General features: G+C 38.3%; 1 protein-coding gene across 1 annotated transcript in view; it reads left to right on the top strand.

Annotated features, from left to right (window-relative positions):
• Window positions 1-222: 222 nt before the first annotated feature.
• Window positions 223-16,097, top strand: part of MYBPC1 (myosin binding protein C1) — a 47,950-nt gene continuing 32,075 nt past the window's right edge. The window contains exons 1-10 of the mRNA XM_059817193.1: window positions 223-253; window positions 615-650; window positions 1,933-1,968; window positions 4,520-4,624; window positions 5,698-5,846; window positions 6,206-6,323; window positions 7,623-7,674; window positions 9,320-9,376; window positions 12,946-13,112; window positions 15,335-15,467. Coding sequence (XP_059673176.1) covers window positions 223-253; window positions 615-650; window positions 1,933-1,968; window positions 4,520-4,624; window positions 5,698-5,846; window positions 6,206-6,323; window positions 7,623-7,674; window positions 9,320-9,376; window positions 12,946-13,112; window positions 15,335-15,467 — 884 coding nt within the window. The remainder of the gene's footprint in view (window positions 254-614; window positions 651-1,932; window positions 1,969-4,519; window positions 4,625-5,697; window positions 5,847-6,205; window positions 6,324-7,622; window positions 7,675-9,319; window positions 9,377-12,945; window positions 13,113-15,334; window positions 15,468-16,097) is intronic.

Raw genomic sequence — 16,097 nt, 5'->3', positions numbered from 1 at the left:
CAACTTTTAGCGTGGAAAATCCAGTGTGATGATAATAGTTGCCCTTATTTTAAATTATTCTCCTGTAATATGGGAAAAAATTAGTTGTTTATTCCTTGCATTTTAAATTAATATTCTCATACAGAAATTACAAAGTATAAATACAGGGGACTATTTTTAACTCTTGCATATCTTGATTTAATGATGCTGAATGCATATATGGTGCACATTTTAATTGCAGACATGGACATCAGAGAAATGGCATCTTCCTCAGGTCAGATATGTGATTGACCTTGATTTCTTTGTGGCTTTTTTGTATTTACTGTGGATTACATCTCTAACAAACAGAACCACGCAGCAGCTTTCATATAAACCCATGTTTTAATAATAGATCACAGTCCACATCTCATTTTTCTTTTACTTGCTTGAAACATTAAGGTTTACCATTTCAGCTATTGAATTACGCAAAGCTTTCTTCATCAGTTTGAAGCTTCCATTGTGAATGCTCCTGACTATTATGACTTCTTTCCCTTTCTTTTGCAGGTTTTACATTTTCGCATAGTTGTTTTAAAGCAGATGATCATCTGTGCTTTCAGTTTCTTTATGTACTTTTTTATTTGTATTTCTTTTCACAGATGAAGATGACACTTCAGTTAGTACTCCACCAGCAGGTTAGGACTGTGATAGCGCTTTGTGTGTGTATGTATGTATGTATTCTTCTCTTGACTATTAATGAAGAAAGAGTCCAAACCATTGGACTGATCTCAAAACATTCTAATTAGAGTAAGTTTTTTGGAGTGCCCTACATTAAATCAGTCTCAGTTCAAAAGTACAAGACCTTCATAACAGATAAGTTCCTTTCCAGATCTGTCTTGAGGTCTTCGGTAGGACTTCTGCCATTGGAAGGTAAAATATCGGTTGGCGGCTCTGATAGCAACTCCCCTTAACTTTTCCTATCAACAAACATGGAGTGCATTTTTAAGGTTAGTCTTGAGACCAAGTTCCAGAATTACAAATAAAACAGATGCCTTATGACTTCAAAACAGGCTTATCCACATAATTGTCTATCACCTCACCTTAGGCCGTATGACCTACAAGGTAGTTTGAATGTACTGCTCTAAGCCATTGCTGCCAAGCTGGCAGATAAAATGCCTTTGCTTGTTGGCAGTAAAAGAAAAGCAACAGCACAGGGGTCCATCATGATAGATGTCACATGGGCAAAATTTCTCCATTGCTTGCATAATATGTTTTTAAAAATAGACTGTGAAGGAAACAGAGATTTTGAACACTAGAAAATGCTTTGCAGTGTGTCAAATGAAAAACATGCTCTTAATTATCTTCATTGCCCTAAATGATGGCATTTTCTTCATTTCTCCTAAAAGAATGTGCGTTAACAACTTTCGGCCGAATGCTATCTGTAAAGTCAGTAGCAGTACACAGATTTACAGTAGTAGAGGACCACATTGGCAAAAGCTAAATATATAAATAAAATTTTAAATCACAAAACCTTAAAATTTAATTTTAACTATTTCTCATTATTTTACTCAAACTAGATAAATAAGCAGACTATTTAAATAATTCAAAGTACTGTCCCCTCAGATAAATATTGAACAACCTAAATTCATCTGTAATCTGGAACTACACAAATCATGAAGAAAGCATCAGCTTCACAGAACCCTTCTAAATATGAACTACTAAAAAGGAAATCTCAAATGGGAATTAAACTACACCAATTTAGATTTTCTAGAGAAAAGGAGGAAAGATTTCTGAACTTTTTTCTCAGCTCTTCACTTCCTTTTTCTGGTAATCAAATAGTTCCTCATGGATATGGTCCTAAATATCTAATCTAATCTTCTTGCATGAAGAATCAATATTCTTTAAATCCCAAAAACCTGAGGTCAATTAAGCTGTGCTCTCTGAGCTGGTGTCATCTAAATTGCTCTTCCCTTTCAGATGGGATGTCTAAGCCAGCGGAAAGGAAAGATTCAGGTGAGACCTCCTGAAGAACATGATGAAACGATCCAAATTTTACATAATACAATTATTATTAATAAGTTATTTATTAAAGATCATATTTAATTTTAATTGTTTATATGGTATCAAACTGTAACTGTTGAAATGCTTTTAGGTATCAGAGCAAATAGGTTTCTAGCAGCTAAAGTAGGAGTGAGAGAAGGCTCTGCTGCACAAGACAGGAGATGTATCAGTATTTTACACATACATACATACCTATCTATCTATATCTATTTCTGTATAGATAGATACGCAACTATTCCCTTCCTCCTCAGCCTACAGGGTGACAGTGGCTTACCTGAATCCAACACACAGGCCCCAGGAGACTGTAGGAGAATGGCTTCTTCTCACAGCTCAAAGGACGGTGGGGAGAACTTAGCAAAGTCATAACCTCTTTCTTCCTACCCTGGCAGGTAACGCATACTGCACCCACTTTTGTGGTTTCAGGATTTGCAGCCTCTGGAACAAAATGAGCAGCAGGTACTTCAACCATGGTTATTGACCTGGCATAGCCGCCTATGCCAGTCCCCTGAGCCAACGTCAAACCCACGTTTTGTTCTGTTTGTTTAATAAATAGGAAAATGTTAATATCTAAAGGTGATTGTAATATTTAGGTGTTATTTTATGTGGTACCAAATTAATGACTCTATGTAAGCTTCTTCCATTTATTAATATCCTTTTTCCATTTCACCCTGTGGCGCATTAGGTTTGTTGCTGCACGTGACCAGTTCCTGTACCGAGCATTGTCACATCATTTTAGTCACACCTGTAACTCTCACTCATTCTTATGATGTTTCCATATACTAGCATGTTATACTGGCGTAATCTAAACATCTAGATTATAGAGAGAGTATATATAGATGTGTATCTATATATATATATTTGTGTTCATGTATGTCTGTGTATATGTTTTCATATATGTGTATATACATGTATGTCTTTACCAGCAAGAAACATTGTACAAGCAGACATATACAGAGGTGTTAGACACACCACCCATAATTCACTGAAAGATTGAAAGACAAAGATTTTATAGCAAAGCTATCTAGCATTTCTGTACCTTTTTTCAAATTCCTAATAGACTTTAGGATAATAAAAACAGTTTGGTTGCATTTTCCTGTGGTTCTCATGAGTTGTATTGCATTCATGAGCGATGAAAATTTTAATGAGTTAAAAAGGTTCCCATAGCAGTAATCTCTACATAGTAGAAAGACAATTCTGACTTCTGCCAAATGAGTTTCTACAGAAAATACTAAGCAGGGAAAGGAACTTTTCATTTCAAGACCAGGGTTTGACTAAGTGAGAAGTGTTGTGTGACTGGTTCCTCATTTATGCTAGTTATGAAACGAAAACCAAAAGAGCATTGGATAAACTATAAAAAGCTACCTTCGTTTCTGAAACAAGCAGAAGTTCAAGGGGAACAAGGGAGATGCAGCTCTGATTTGAAAGAGACAGATCACTTTGTTAATTATAGCTGTACATTTCCACCATACTACCAGGGCAGCACTGGCTTTACTCAGTTTCCCCTATGCACTGGCCATAACTCCTCAAAAAAAAGGAGATGTGGCATTTGGACTCCACAAGTTCTCATTTGGAATATGAGGCATGTGCTTTGCCTCTCTGTAGAAAAGGAGCAGGTAATGGACAGACATTCACTGCCTTGCTTTCCCTGCTTTTTCCATTAGGAATCAGCTTTGACCATGGTTTTGCATGTATGTAACTGCATAGCACAAAGGCAGGGCTGTTCAGATAAGCAGAAGGAACAGAAATGCACAGCTGTGCTGGTACAGTTCTCTGCCCTGAGAAGACTGCTCACTTGCTGCTTCTCTCAGTATTGTTGTTCCTTCTCAGTTTCAAAATCTCAGTTTCCAGAAGAGAAGGTGCTGTGTCTGAACATGCGACACAATCATTTCCATCTGACAAACTATTTCTCTGTAAAACATCAGTCTGTGCATGGGACAGGATGTGGTATTGACTGATCCCCAAACTCTCTGCTTCTATAGTGGTAAAAGAGAACAAAGTTCAAAAGTAAGCTTCATCCCTGCCCTATTTTGCAGACAAAGAGGAAAAACTAGCTTGTACAACTGAGTTTGGGTTTGAGAGAGACCCACCAAAACTATGCATCCTATGTGTTTTGTTTGTGCTTATAGCTGTTTGTGTTTTCAGAACCTCCATCTCTTCTGAAAAACAAAGAGCTGACCTTTGTGCATTGCCTCTGTAAAGCACTCATGGTTGAATGCTGGTGCCATTCGAGTTGCTCAGAACCCATCTTGGCTGATCAGGTTCCCCTCTCTTCCTCCCTGATAGTTTCATTTTGTCACCACAGAGGTAGCGTTCTTGCAGGAACTGTACACAGTGTGACAGCCAAGCAATGGGTGTCAGTGTGAACAAAAACTTACATATCTTTCAGGACATCTGAAGGGAGAGGTAATAGGGTTAGAGAGTTTAGTAAGTTCAGGTAAGTGTATTTTGGAGGGAGTAAAACACGCTCAGATGATTGACATTTCCCTCTCTCTCTGCGTCTCAGTGTGGTCTATTGGAGAAGGAGCTCCAGAAGAGACAGAAAAACGTGATGACTCCCAAAGATCCACTTTATTTGTCGAAAAACCTCAGAGCGGTTCAGTCAGCGTTGGTAAGTGCTTAGAAACAAAATCAAAAGCCAATTCCAGAGAGACAGAGGCTGAAGCAGATCCTGGAAAGGTATGTGCAGTTCCTGTGACACTCAGCTTCTGCCCTCAGCTGCAAGTACTTCCACTGATTTTAGTTGGATGTGAACTCCACTCCTGGAAGGTAAGAAGGACTGTACGAAGAGAAGCAAAAACGAATTGTTTAATTCAAGACGAGCTCAAAATCTAATGGTTTACTGAACACAATGGGTAAGAAGTATAGTTTCTGGAGAAGAGAGCTGGTTACGGTGATGCTGTTGGCTGTACTGTTACTGATATGTCAGGAAGATCTACCCAAAGGCCTGTAGCATAGCTCAGAGATTGCCAGGTCAACTTTTCTAAGTTGTAAGTAAGTCAACTTGTAAGTAAGATGTGGTCAGATGGGGGTTTTTTATACATGCCTATTATTTTTCTTGGTTTCTGAGTAGAAAAAGAGCATTTTGGGAGGATTTATTTGGAAAATAAATATAAGGAGTTAGCTGTATTCTCCTCTGGAGACCATGGATGTTAGGATGGAAACTCAGCAGGCGCTGGGCAATGCTATTCTGAAAATTGAGTTAACTTTTTCTATTCCCAAATTATTCTTTACAGAAGACTCTTTCCCTTCCCTTCTCAGCTTAAAGAATTAATGATAGAAATGCATGAAGAGCGCCAGGCTTTCTTTTCCAGACTGGAGTTTATTCACATTACAACTGCCTGGTAGCCTAGGAACACCCGTGCTTGTTTTAAGCAAGGAAATTCAAATATTAGGGACAATTTGCCTGTGACAACATGGAGTTTTGCCTCGACTAATTTATTGTGCTTCTCTGTGTCTGAAGCTCCACATTGACATGGGCAGAAGGCTTCTAGACACAAAATCATTAATCTCTGTAACGATGCAGTACTGTCATAACCTGTGTGACTCCATCGGATTCTTACTGTCATGGTAGAGCTAGCATCTGGAGTCTGGAAGGAGCAGTAGTAAAAGAAACTTGTACAGATGTGACTGACCAACCACATGTTCCTGAACCATTGCATTATTCTTTTCTCTTTTTAAAAGGTGGGAATATTACATTTATAGCCAAAGTAGAAGCCAAAGATCTTCTCCGAAAGCCAAATGTTAAGTGGTTTAAAGGAAAATGGATGGACCTGGCCAGTAAAGCGGGAAAGCACCTGCAGCTGAAAGAGTCCTTTGAGCGTCACACTAAGGTGTGTCCTTGCTTTTCCGTCTTATGGGGGCAAAACTCCAAAGACAGCTTAAAGATCAGTTTAAGACAACAGGGAGAAATTCAAGAGCAGTGGATTCTAGCCCTGGCTTCCCCATGCAGATTTCAGTGATGATCTCTGACCCTGCGCAGAAGCAGACTTTTCTGCTCTCCCAGCGCAGGACAAGTAGTGGTGGGGAAATCAAATTTTTCCTTTGCCATTTCTGGGTTCCCAATTCTTTCCAGAGCCCTTTATTAGAGTTATTCCTTACTCCTGGTTTAGGTCTGAAAGACTAATCTTTTAACTTCTGCTTTGTGCAATTGTATCCCTCACACTAATGAACAACTATGTTTGATTTTTAGATTCACACATTTGAGATGCATATCATTCAAGCTAAGGAAAACTACGCAGGGAACTATCGCTGTGAAGTATCTTATAAGGACAAGTTTGACAGTTGCTCTTTTGACCTTGAAGTCACTGGTAAGACTCCACTTGTGTCTGTAACACTTCATAAAGGTTCCTTTATTTTAACCACCTAAGCCACCTAATTTTTTTCAGAACCTTTAAATGAAGTAATGCTTAAAGTGAATTATTTTTAGGATAGAGCTCAGAGAATTTTCTTAAGAGTCTGTTGTTTATTGTTTAAATGAACATTGGGATAGATAGCATGTGAGACATTTATCCAAAAATTAGAAAAGCTGGAAGATAAAATTAGTATTGAATTCAAATCAGGCTCTGGCACACAAGACCGAGAGCTAGTCTTAGGGCTATTCAGACAGCGAGGCTTCACCTGACAGCATCTGAGCAGAGGGACATGGAGTGGTCATGGCTCGCCAGTGCTTTGCACCCTGTATAGGCATGGTATGATCAGATTCCAGAAAGATATTTCTTCCACTCTTCATCAAAATAAAGAATAGCACAATGTGGAGAGCCCTGGAGAGTCATCCCTTTGTCTACTTCTGTGTTATAAAAGGCCTTACTCTGGCAAACGTTAACCCCCAGGCTTATCTTTTCCTTCGAAAGCACTTCTGCCAGCACAACAGCGCGTGCATACCTGCATGATCAGACTGAGAGATGGATGTCTTCCAAAATGCCAGGGCCAGCAGCCAGTGGACAAAATAGTTGTTCACCCTCATAAAGCATGTGCCTAGACCAGACTGTTTGTTCACCAGTCAGGAGAAGCCAGTCACAGTTAAGGGGACATCTGACAGCTGACTGACAGCCCAAGGGGCATAGGTAGGTGTGTGTATTCAGAGGCCAGTGAGGCAGGGGCCAGCCTGGCTGCATCTATTCACTGGCTGTGGATCAGAACCATTTAATCTGATTCAGGCTGGCACAAATGGGTAATTCGCATAGAGGGGATTCATCCTTGCACCAAGAATCAACATGAGTCTGTAGCTGTAGAGAAGACTGTCTCTTTCCTCTGATGCTGAGCGTACTGAGAAAGTGCAAGATGCAAGCAGGAGAGAAAGCATAGGGAATGGGAAGACAAAAAGGCCAGAGCGTGTGTATAGGCAGGAGGGGGATCAGAGAGAAACATCACAGAGACAGATGTCCTGCGCAGAACTGCAGAAAGTAGTTCAGAGAAATGCATTAAGTAAACTTAGCTTAGCACTGAGCAGCTTTGCATTTATCAGAACTTAATGCCAAAGGAGCAGCACAAACTGTGGTCACTTAGCAGGAAACTGAACAAATTTCATATGCCACATTACATTGATGACATAAATTACAGTAATTTCAGATTATGTTTTTAATTCCTGTATTACTGTTTTTTCATAGAATCTTCCCAAGCTGCTCCATCCATTGATATCAGATCTGCTTTCAAAAGAAGGTAACTTTGAACGGTGATCCTATGAAGCTCCTCAGTAATGGATACTGTTAGCATGCACAGAACTTGCAACAATCATGGCAAACAATTGTATCAAGTATTTTAAAAAAATGTTTTTGTAAATAAAGATTGAAGAAGTGGTGTTTAGAGTAGTTGGTAGTGGGTAGAATGAAATAGTTCCAACACATAGACAGTACATATGATATTAAATACTCTACTGTGAAATTACAGTGTGATTGCTTTAAGGGAGGATAAAATATTTAAGGTCATTAAATATCTGTTTCTTTAGAAGTTTTTAAAATCATATTTTAAGTCACTAAAATATTCTACCACGTTTCCTGAAAATTGTCAGCTACAATATGAAAGTTCCTGGTCCCAATCCTGTACTGATTAAAAGTAGAGAGAAAATTCACACTGATTTCAAGAAGAGAGGATCTGGCTTTCTGTTATCTTGTAGTAAAAAGTGTGTCATAAGGCCATCGTTACAGAAAAACTACAAATCATATATTGCAGAGGCCATAACATAAAGCATTGTGTCTGAAGTATTTTCCTTTGTTAGTTAGCTTTTGTGATATAAATACCAATTCAAACCAGTATTGATTGTGATAAAATAGTAATTCAAACCAGTATAGATGTCATCTTTACATTTATGGAGAAAATTGTCTTAGAAGGACAGAAGTATGCGGAATGAAAATGTTTTACAAACAGAAAACGAATGCAGTTTGTTAATTTACACATACAAGAAAAGCTGTAATTCAGAAGTAGCTGCTTTTATTTAGAGGGATTTGATTTAAAGAGCAAATGCAAAAGATAGATACTACATTCAAGGTGCACCCCTTTCTTGAGCACATTCTTAAAAAAACTGCAATAACTATTCTGCCCAAGCCGATGAGGATATCTGAATATTTTCTGATTTTGTAAGTAATAGATTGCATGAAAAATCTGGGATGAAATATTGGCATCATTTGACTTAACATTTGCAGGATTTTGCCCTTACTTTTTACAAATATTAAGGGCATTTCTTTTGTCTATATGTGCTTTATAATACGGTATTACTGTTTAAGGTCACATTACAGAAAGAAATGCACCTTCACAGGACTGTGATTCTATCTGTAAAAATGTGCAAAGTACTGTTTCTTCTTCTTTTAACTGATTTCTCCCTTCATTTAGAGAAAGGTTAAATCTTAAGTGTAATGCTTTGCAATCAGTATTTGACACAGCTATGCATTGTTAAAAGCACCACCCAGCAATGCAAATCTTTGTTTTACGTTCATAGCAAAAGATCAGCACAAGCCTTTTGTTTTTATACACATACACTATGGAAATGAAAAACAAAGCTCGTGTTGACTATCTCACATTTATTTGTGTTACTGAAATCTAACACAAATCTCGGCAAATTTATGTATGTAGTTACAAAAATTTGTCATCAAAGTATAATAACAAGCAATACAAACTTTGTGTTATTTTCCACAAGTGCCTAAGAAAAGATAGTTCTTGTGAAAAAGAATACAAGTTTGTGTTGATTTTATACCATTATTTGTGTGTCTGGACAGTGTTGAGTATATGAGACATGTAGAGCGTTTGCAATGTGTGTTGTCTAAGTCTTCCTGTATTAAACAAAGATTTGATTTTTTTCTATTAATAACAGCGGTGATGGACAAGACGATGCAGGAGAACTTGACTTTAGTGGTCTCCTGAAACGTAGGTGAGAACCAAGTGATGCAGTGAGCAGGTGTGGATTGCAAACCATTAGGTTCGCACACAGAAAGAGTCAGGTGTAGCATTAATAACTTCTTCAGAATTTTCTGACCTTTCATTTTTTTCGATGTTTCTAACTATCTTTCTCATAGTATAATATGCAAATGTTCAGTTAATTGTACTTTTAAGTGTGCAGAAAAGAAACCTCAGATTTGAGTGCACTGGGAAAAAAGTGAGCCACAACCTAAAGAGGCAAATAACATTTAGTTTACTTGCTATTTCTTTTGTGTTTGCATGGAAGGTAGCGGGGGAGAATTTCCTACACAGGGATGAGCAGTTCAGAAAATTGAGTCTGGTGCAAGAGTAAAAATCTGCAATGGTTAAATTTACCTCTTTGGCTACATCTTAATTTGATTTTATAAGCACCCTGATATGAAAAATCATATATCATGCTTTCAAACCATAGACATTGGTATAAATTCTTTGTAGCTTTCTGTTTCAATATGTGCACACTAATGTTCAATGGTGTTTTATTCAACTTAAATGCTGTGATGGAGCAAAACTTGGGCATGTGTTTCTCTGGTTTGCCTTGAAAATCTGGTGTTATGATAGTTATGTCTCTAGCTGTTTCAGACCTTAAATCAAGTTTAGTCTTTCAACAGGTTAAGACAAGAGAGTTAATTCATCATTTCTTTAAATTTATCACAGAAATTTTATATGACATGGAAATCAATGGCAACTGACCATAGCGAAGTGGAAAAGGAACTATATCCTTTGCCTCATTTACTACTTACTCTGAAAGAGGAAAACCCAATATGCAGTATTAATTACATAAAAAATTCACAATGGGCTCATGGGCTATGATGGTGAGGATAGTATTTAAACAACTAAAGCAAACAGGAAAGGCTGAACATAAAAGTAGGCAGTGAAAGAACTATCTGAACCAATTCAAATCCACCAGGTCTTTGGTTTTTTAATCTTCTCATCCCTAATTAGGATCTTCAGTTTGTCTTTTTATCATACTAATACAACTTACCATGACAGTTCTCACGACTGCCTGTGGGGTGTTTTATTAGCAACATGAGAGTTGCATGTAAGAGGTCTTGGTGTTTTTGTGGAAAGAGAAATGTGATTTAAAACTCATTATCACTTCACTAACAAGTAACTCACATTTTTTTGTAAGATGAATACTGTATAGCCATATAAGAATAGTATACCTATCATGTGGTTAATGGGCAAAACAAACTTTTATTTTTTAAACACCATTATTTGATATTGGTCAAATTAGTTCATCACCTCCTAGCTTCAGGCACTGAAATGCAACCTCATACTTCTAAGGTTAATGGAATAAGACTACTAATTAAGCCCCAATGTGGATATTAATATCAATTTTTATGAAGACAAATACATGTTTTCATTTCAATTTTTTCAAGACGCAATGTTGCAGGTGTATTCCTTCTCTTTTGTATGGTTATATTACCAAGGAAAGAACTTTTCACCTGTGGTGCATAATACTTGAAACATGTTTTTTAAAAAAACCTAAATGCATAGAATCTATATACTGCCTATTTTCTAATTTCGTGCTGGAAGACAAACCAGTCCTTATCTCACTAAGCCACTCTGTGACTGGTTATGCTTCATCAATGCAATGGATCAGTAACAGCACGAAATTCCAAAAGGCACAAGATCTCAAAACCACTCAAACATTTAGGTCCTTTTTTTTTTAAAAGTACATCTTTCAACAAAATGCACATTTTTGGGGGAAAAGATCTGAAAGCAATTTTGTAGAGAGGTCAATCTGTTTAGGAAAAACCAAGCACTATTTGCCCATTACCCACAGCAGAAACTATTGTGGTTTCAGAACAAAGTTGGTTTGCTCTAAAAGTGTCATAATTTGTTCTCCAGTTACACAAGAGGAAAAAGAGTCTGGAATTAATTATTTCAAGCTGGTTGAAAATCAGGATACTCCAACTGATCCTCATTCTCAACTACTGACTGATTTAAAGGGGTACATTATCTCGATTCCCATGGAGTGTACCTCTCCTTAGCATGGACAGGCATTGCATGGCAAGCGGCCAGCCCGGGGAGAAAAGAATGCCACCCCATAGGCTGTGTCAGCTTTTACATATGTTTGCAAGCTGATCTTGACTTGCTGCCATGCAGAAGGAATCTCACTGAAACACCAGTGTTCACTGTACATAGTCACCCTCCCGAAAGCATGAGCATAGATAAAAGTAAAAGGAACAAAATATAAAATTACTTACCTGAGATAGTCTAACAATAGTTCTAAGATAACAGTGTAAGTATTTCAAAGACTCCTCAGGGAAGCTTTTTTCCTTTTTAAAAAAACACTGGCATATTACGAAAATTAATAAACCTCATGGATTAAACAGCAAAATGGTTTCCATAGTTCCTCATCCAACCATGCAGAGATTCTCAGGGACCCCCTGTGCTATTTCTGTATATGTTAAAGAAAATTCTCTGTCAGACTCGACAGAGCTCAGCTCTACCAGTGTCTCACTTCCACTCCAAACCTCAGTCTTTCTTTATTGCTCAAATATTTATTTTCTCACTCTCAAAAGTTCTCAAAAGTACTAATTTCATTAGACCAACTAGATCAGATCAGAATGATCCTGGTCTGATCCTAATGAATTTATAAAGAAAAAATGTCTAGATTTCTGCTCCAATTCCTGGATTGTTCTAGGAGTTCACTTTTTTGAGCTAAGCTGTCAATCTCAAAAATGATCATTTTGTTTAGGATACTTCCATTTTTCTCTCATTTAATGGTTCGCATTGTGAAAGTAATTGTACTTCTTTTTATTGGTTGTCTTAGCCTGGAGTTGTAGATAGTAAATATGGTATTGAAACTTCTATGTAAAGGTGATGCTCTTCACACAGGCCTCTGAAAACACTTCCTGCTCTTAAGACTGAGATAAACATGGAAGCCAACAGATCCATCTTGCAAGTCCAAGCTGGTGTGGAAATCTCCAGTTCCTATCCATATGCCAACTTTAAGTAACTCTGAGAAGCACTGGTGCAACTATAAACAGACCCAGATTCCCATGGATTTCAATGTCCTTTCATTGGTCACCCCTAGTAGCAGTTACAGGGACTCAGGGTTTGAAAGCATTTTTATACAATTATGAAATGTGTGGATTAGACTCAGATCTCAGAGGTGCCATCATAAATTGTAACTGATTCCACACAAGTTCCAGCAGATAAAACTGATTTAAGTGGGATTAGCCCATATGCTGTTATAGTACTACATTTTCAAATGGCATTGTTTTTTTTTTAAATCATGAAGCAATATAAAAACTCTCATAACTGATTACATCAGAAAAGGCCAAATTAAAACTTACTTATATCCAAATTCTGCCTTGAAGAAGTGTAAAGTAAGGTGTGAATGTCATTCTAAGCGATTCCACCCGTACAGAGTGAAATAAAAAAATATTATGGTGGCCTTCAAATTTTGATCAATACATTTCTAACCTCACCATAGATTCAGCTTCACCTTTTTTTACGGTGTGATAAAGCCTCACTAACTCTCCTCCCATAATTTTATTTTGCTACTGTTAGGGAGGTTAAACAGCAAGAGGAAGAACCTGAGGTAGATGTGTGGGAGCTCCTGAAGAACGCGAATCCCAGTGAATATGAGAAGATCGCTTTTCAGTATGGTATCACTGACCTGAGAGGCATGTTAAAGCGTCTGAAGCGCATGCGCAGGGAAGTGAAGAAGAGTGCAGGTATGGATAAGGCAGATTATTCTTATGTTTAGTAGTCAAACATGAGCGTTCACCTTAAAAACCCAAACTTGCTGCATTTCCATGTAAGGGGACTTGCACACCACAACTCAAGCCTTATTACTGCAAGGAGTTAATCAGAAGGCAGCTTTAGTCCACTGTGGTTAGTGTAAACACCCTATCCCATTCAGTGCTTACCAAAAGCGTCCCTCCCTCTTGGCCAAACAGTAGTTCCAACTGGAATAAAGTCCCCCAGTTGTGTGGAAAGGTGTTACCTGATCAAACAGTATGGAAATTAGACCTTGTGTTATCATTAGTATCTTCTGCTCTAAAATACAGTCACTCCAAACACATTGTTTGCACTTCAAAATTTCATTTTGCACTTCATCTGACATTCCTCTGAAATCCCAGCTGTACTAAAAACCCTCCACCCTGCATTGGGTGAGGACAGTCAGGCCTGTCTTTCCCCAGCTACCCTACTGAATAGTATGAGTGGTGTAATACATATATAAATATAGATATGTGTTCATATGTATGCGTGTATATAAAATATATGTATATGTTGCATAATACGTATACACACACACACACATATAAATAGAACACACTATCTGTTATGCTATTGTGGCATTTGCTTGTTCCTAGAGAGCATTTCAGAACTGGAGGCAATATATACATCTGCTGTTCCACTGGTTTCCTGGAGAGTCCCTTTTGTGTAGGTGAAATCCTCCACAAACCCAGCTGTAATCCAGCTGCCTGATATCCCCTCTCTCCTCATCCATACTTCACATCATGTTATGTTAACGACACATTAATTTCTATTTATATTTTTCATTTGCTGGCATATCTGATTCTGGCCACAGTTGAGGGAGGGAGAAATGGAGTCAATGGGATTTGGCTGAGGCACTGGGGGAGTTTCTGTATCCAGTGGAGCTCTCTCAGGCGTTGAAGCCCAGGGAAACTCCTCACCTTCCCCCAGGAGTCTGGAGTAGGCCTGGAAGCTGGGGCAGGAATTGCGTGACTGGCAGGAAGAGCTGCTCCCTACCCAGGTGCATCACATGGAAGTGCCCGAATGTTTTATTGGGAAAGGGGCATCTCTCAGTACCTGGGACCCGTCTGTCTGGTCCCTCTCCCCAGCTCCCTGCTGAGTAGGATGGAGCTGCCAGCCATATCAGGATTTTTCAGTGGACAGGGGTTTCCCTACAGAAGGGGCTCTAGATGTTGGGGCAAATGTCTATAGTAATGACAGGATGACAGTAGGGTGTTCTTTCCCTTACACCACCTTTACTATAAATTGGGAATTTTTACACTGCAACAAGATACATGGAAAATCCTTTTCAGATTTAGTAACTCTACTCCTGTTGTGTCACTATATTCAGCCTCCTGCAATCAGACACATGCATGATATAAACCTTAGCTGTGGGCAATTTGTTTGAGGCACCATTTACTTATCTATTTTTGAGCCACAGATATCTGTTCCCCTGGGTCTAACGTTTGTGGCTGGCAATATCTAAATGTTGTTGTTAAAGCGTTTTGAAATGTTTGAGTTGCACCTGGCCTTACCTTGCCCAGAACAACTTGGCCTACATTTGCACATTTCAGAGAACCTTTCTGAAAAGCCCTGTTAGGACTCACAGACTGACAACTTTTGTCTAGTTTCAAATATTTTTGCAAATGTTTCGCAGCTGTAACATTTATCACGAGTGGAAACACCTTGCAACCTACAGAAAGAATCAGGAAAGCTAATTTGGCTTTTAGACAAAACAATGTGTTTATTCTGATAGTGGGAAGGTCAAGTGGAATTTTAGCTTAAAATTCCCTCTTAACTTGAGTGGCAGTACTAATAGGGAAGGTCTTTGTAACAGATTCATTGTAAATGATTCCGCGGCACCAGCGGTATACCATTTTATTCTGACATAGCACTTCTCAGCAAGCTGTCAAAGCTACATCTACCCAATTCTATTCAGAATACAGTCACACTGCAAAGTCATGAAGAGACACTAGCTTGAACTTGGTCAGGATAATCAGATAGCTTTGCACTTATTCTAATGTTTCTAGAAAATAAACTGATTCATGTGGACTAGCCTAAAAATATCGAGTGATGCATAACATTGTGTGCGTGTATTCTGACATCTTTGATGAGATTTATGCAACGTCATTTCAGCATTCATATTCTTATTTGTTTTCTGATCTTCTCTTATAATAACACTTGGCTTCCACAACAGCTTTTGCCAAAGGTCTTGATCCTGCATATCAGGTGGACAAAGGAGGTAAAGTAAGGTTCATGGTGGAGCTAGCAGATCCAACAGTGGAACTCAAGTGGTATAAAAATGGCCAAGAAATACGACCAAGTGCAAAGTAAGTGCTCTTATTTTATGTAAGCAATAAAATGGGTACATGTGTATTTCCTTGACAAGTGTGTTGCATAGTTCTATCTCTTTGCTCAGGTTGCACCAATTTTATTTCTAAATTTCATTATATGTGAAAAGTATACAAATGATGCTATATTGCTCATGACCCAGAAAAGTCCACTGTATGCTAACGTTAATGCAGATTGGCTTCTTTGCCTCAAAAGAAAAGAATTAAAGATCCTCAACAAAACATGGAGCCATTTCCTACTTGGTAGTTTGTAAAAAATTGGGAAGCACTGTGACTAAATAAATCTCTTGTCCTCAGTACTATGTCTGAAGGAGGTCAGAATCTTTCTGTAGTAGTTGGTTGCTAAGAGGAGATATGTTTAACATCCATGAAATGCTCCAGTGCATTTCTTCCAGGCTGCTGAAGCAGCTGTCAGGTGCTAAAGAGCTTTGGTCATTACAAACCTGGAGCAGATCTAACTTCCCCACCTGGCTCATCAACCACCTGAGGAAAGGGGAGTGAGGTTTGTCTCACCTTCCACTATCCAGTTAACACTCACACTGAAGTCAGCAACCTGCATTAGCTCAAAGTGATTTCAGTCATGTGCAACAACAGGTCTAGTGTACCCAA

Source organism: Gavia stellata, chromosome 4 (assembly GCF_030936135.1).
Source record: "Gavia stellata isolate bGavSte3 chromosome 4, bGavSte3.hap2, whole genome shotgun sequence".
Classification (NCBI taxonomy): Eukaryota; Metazoa; Chordata; class Aves; order Gaviiformes; family Gaviidae; genus Gavia; species Gavia stellata.
This window is presented reverse-complemented; position numbering and strand designations above follow the sequence as displayed.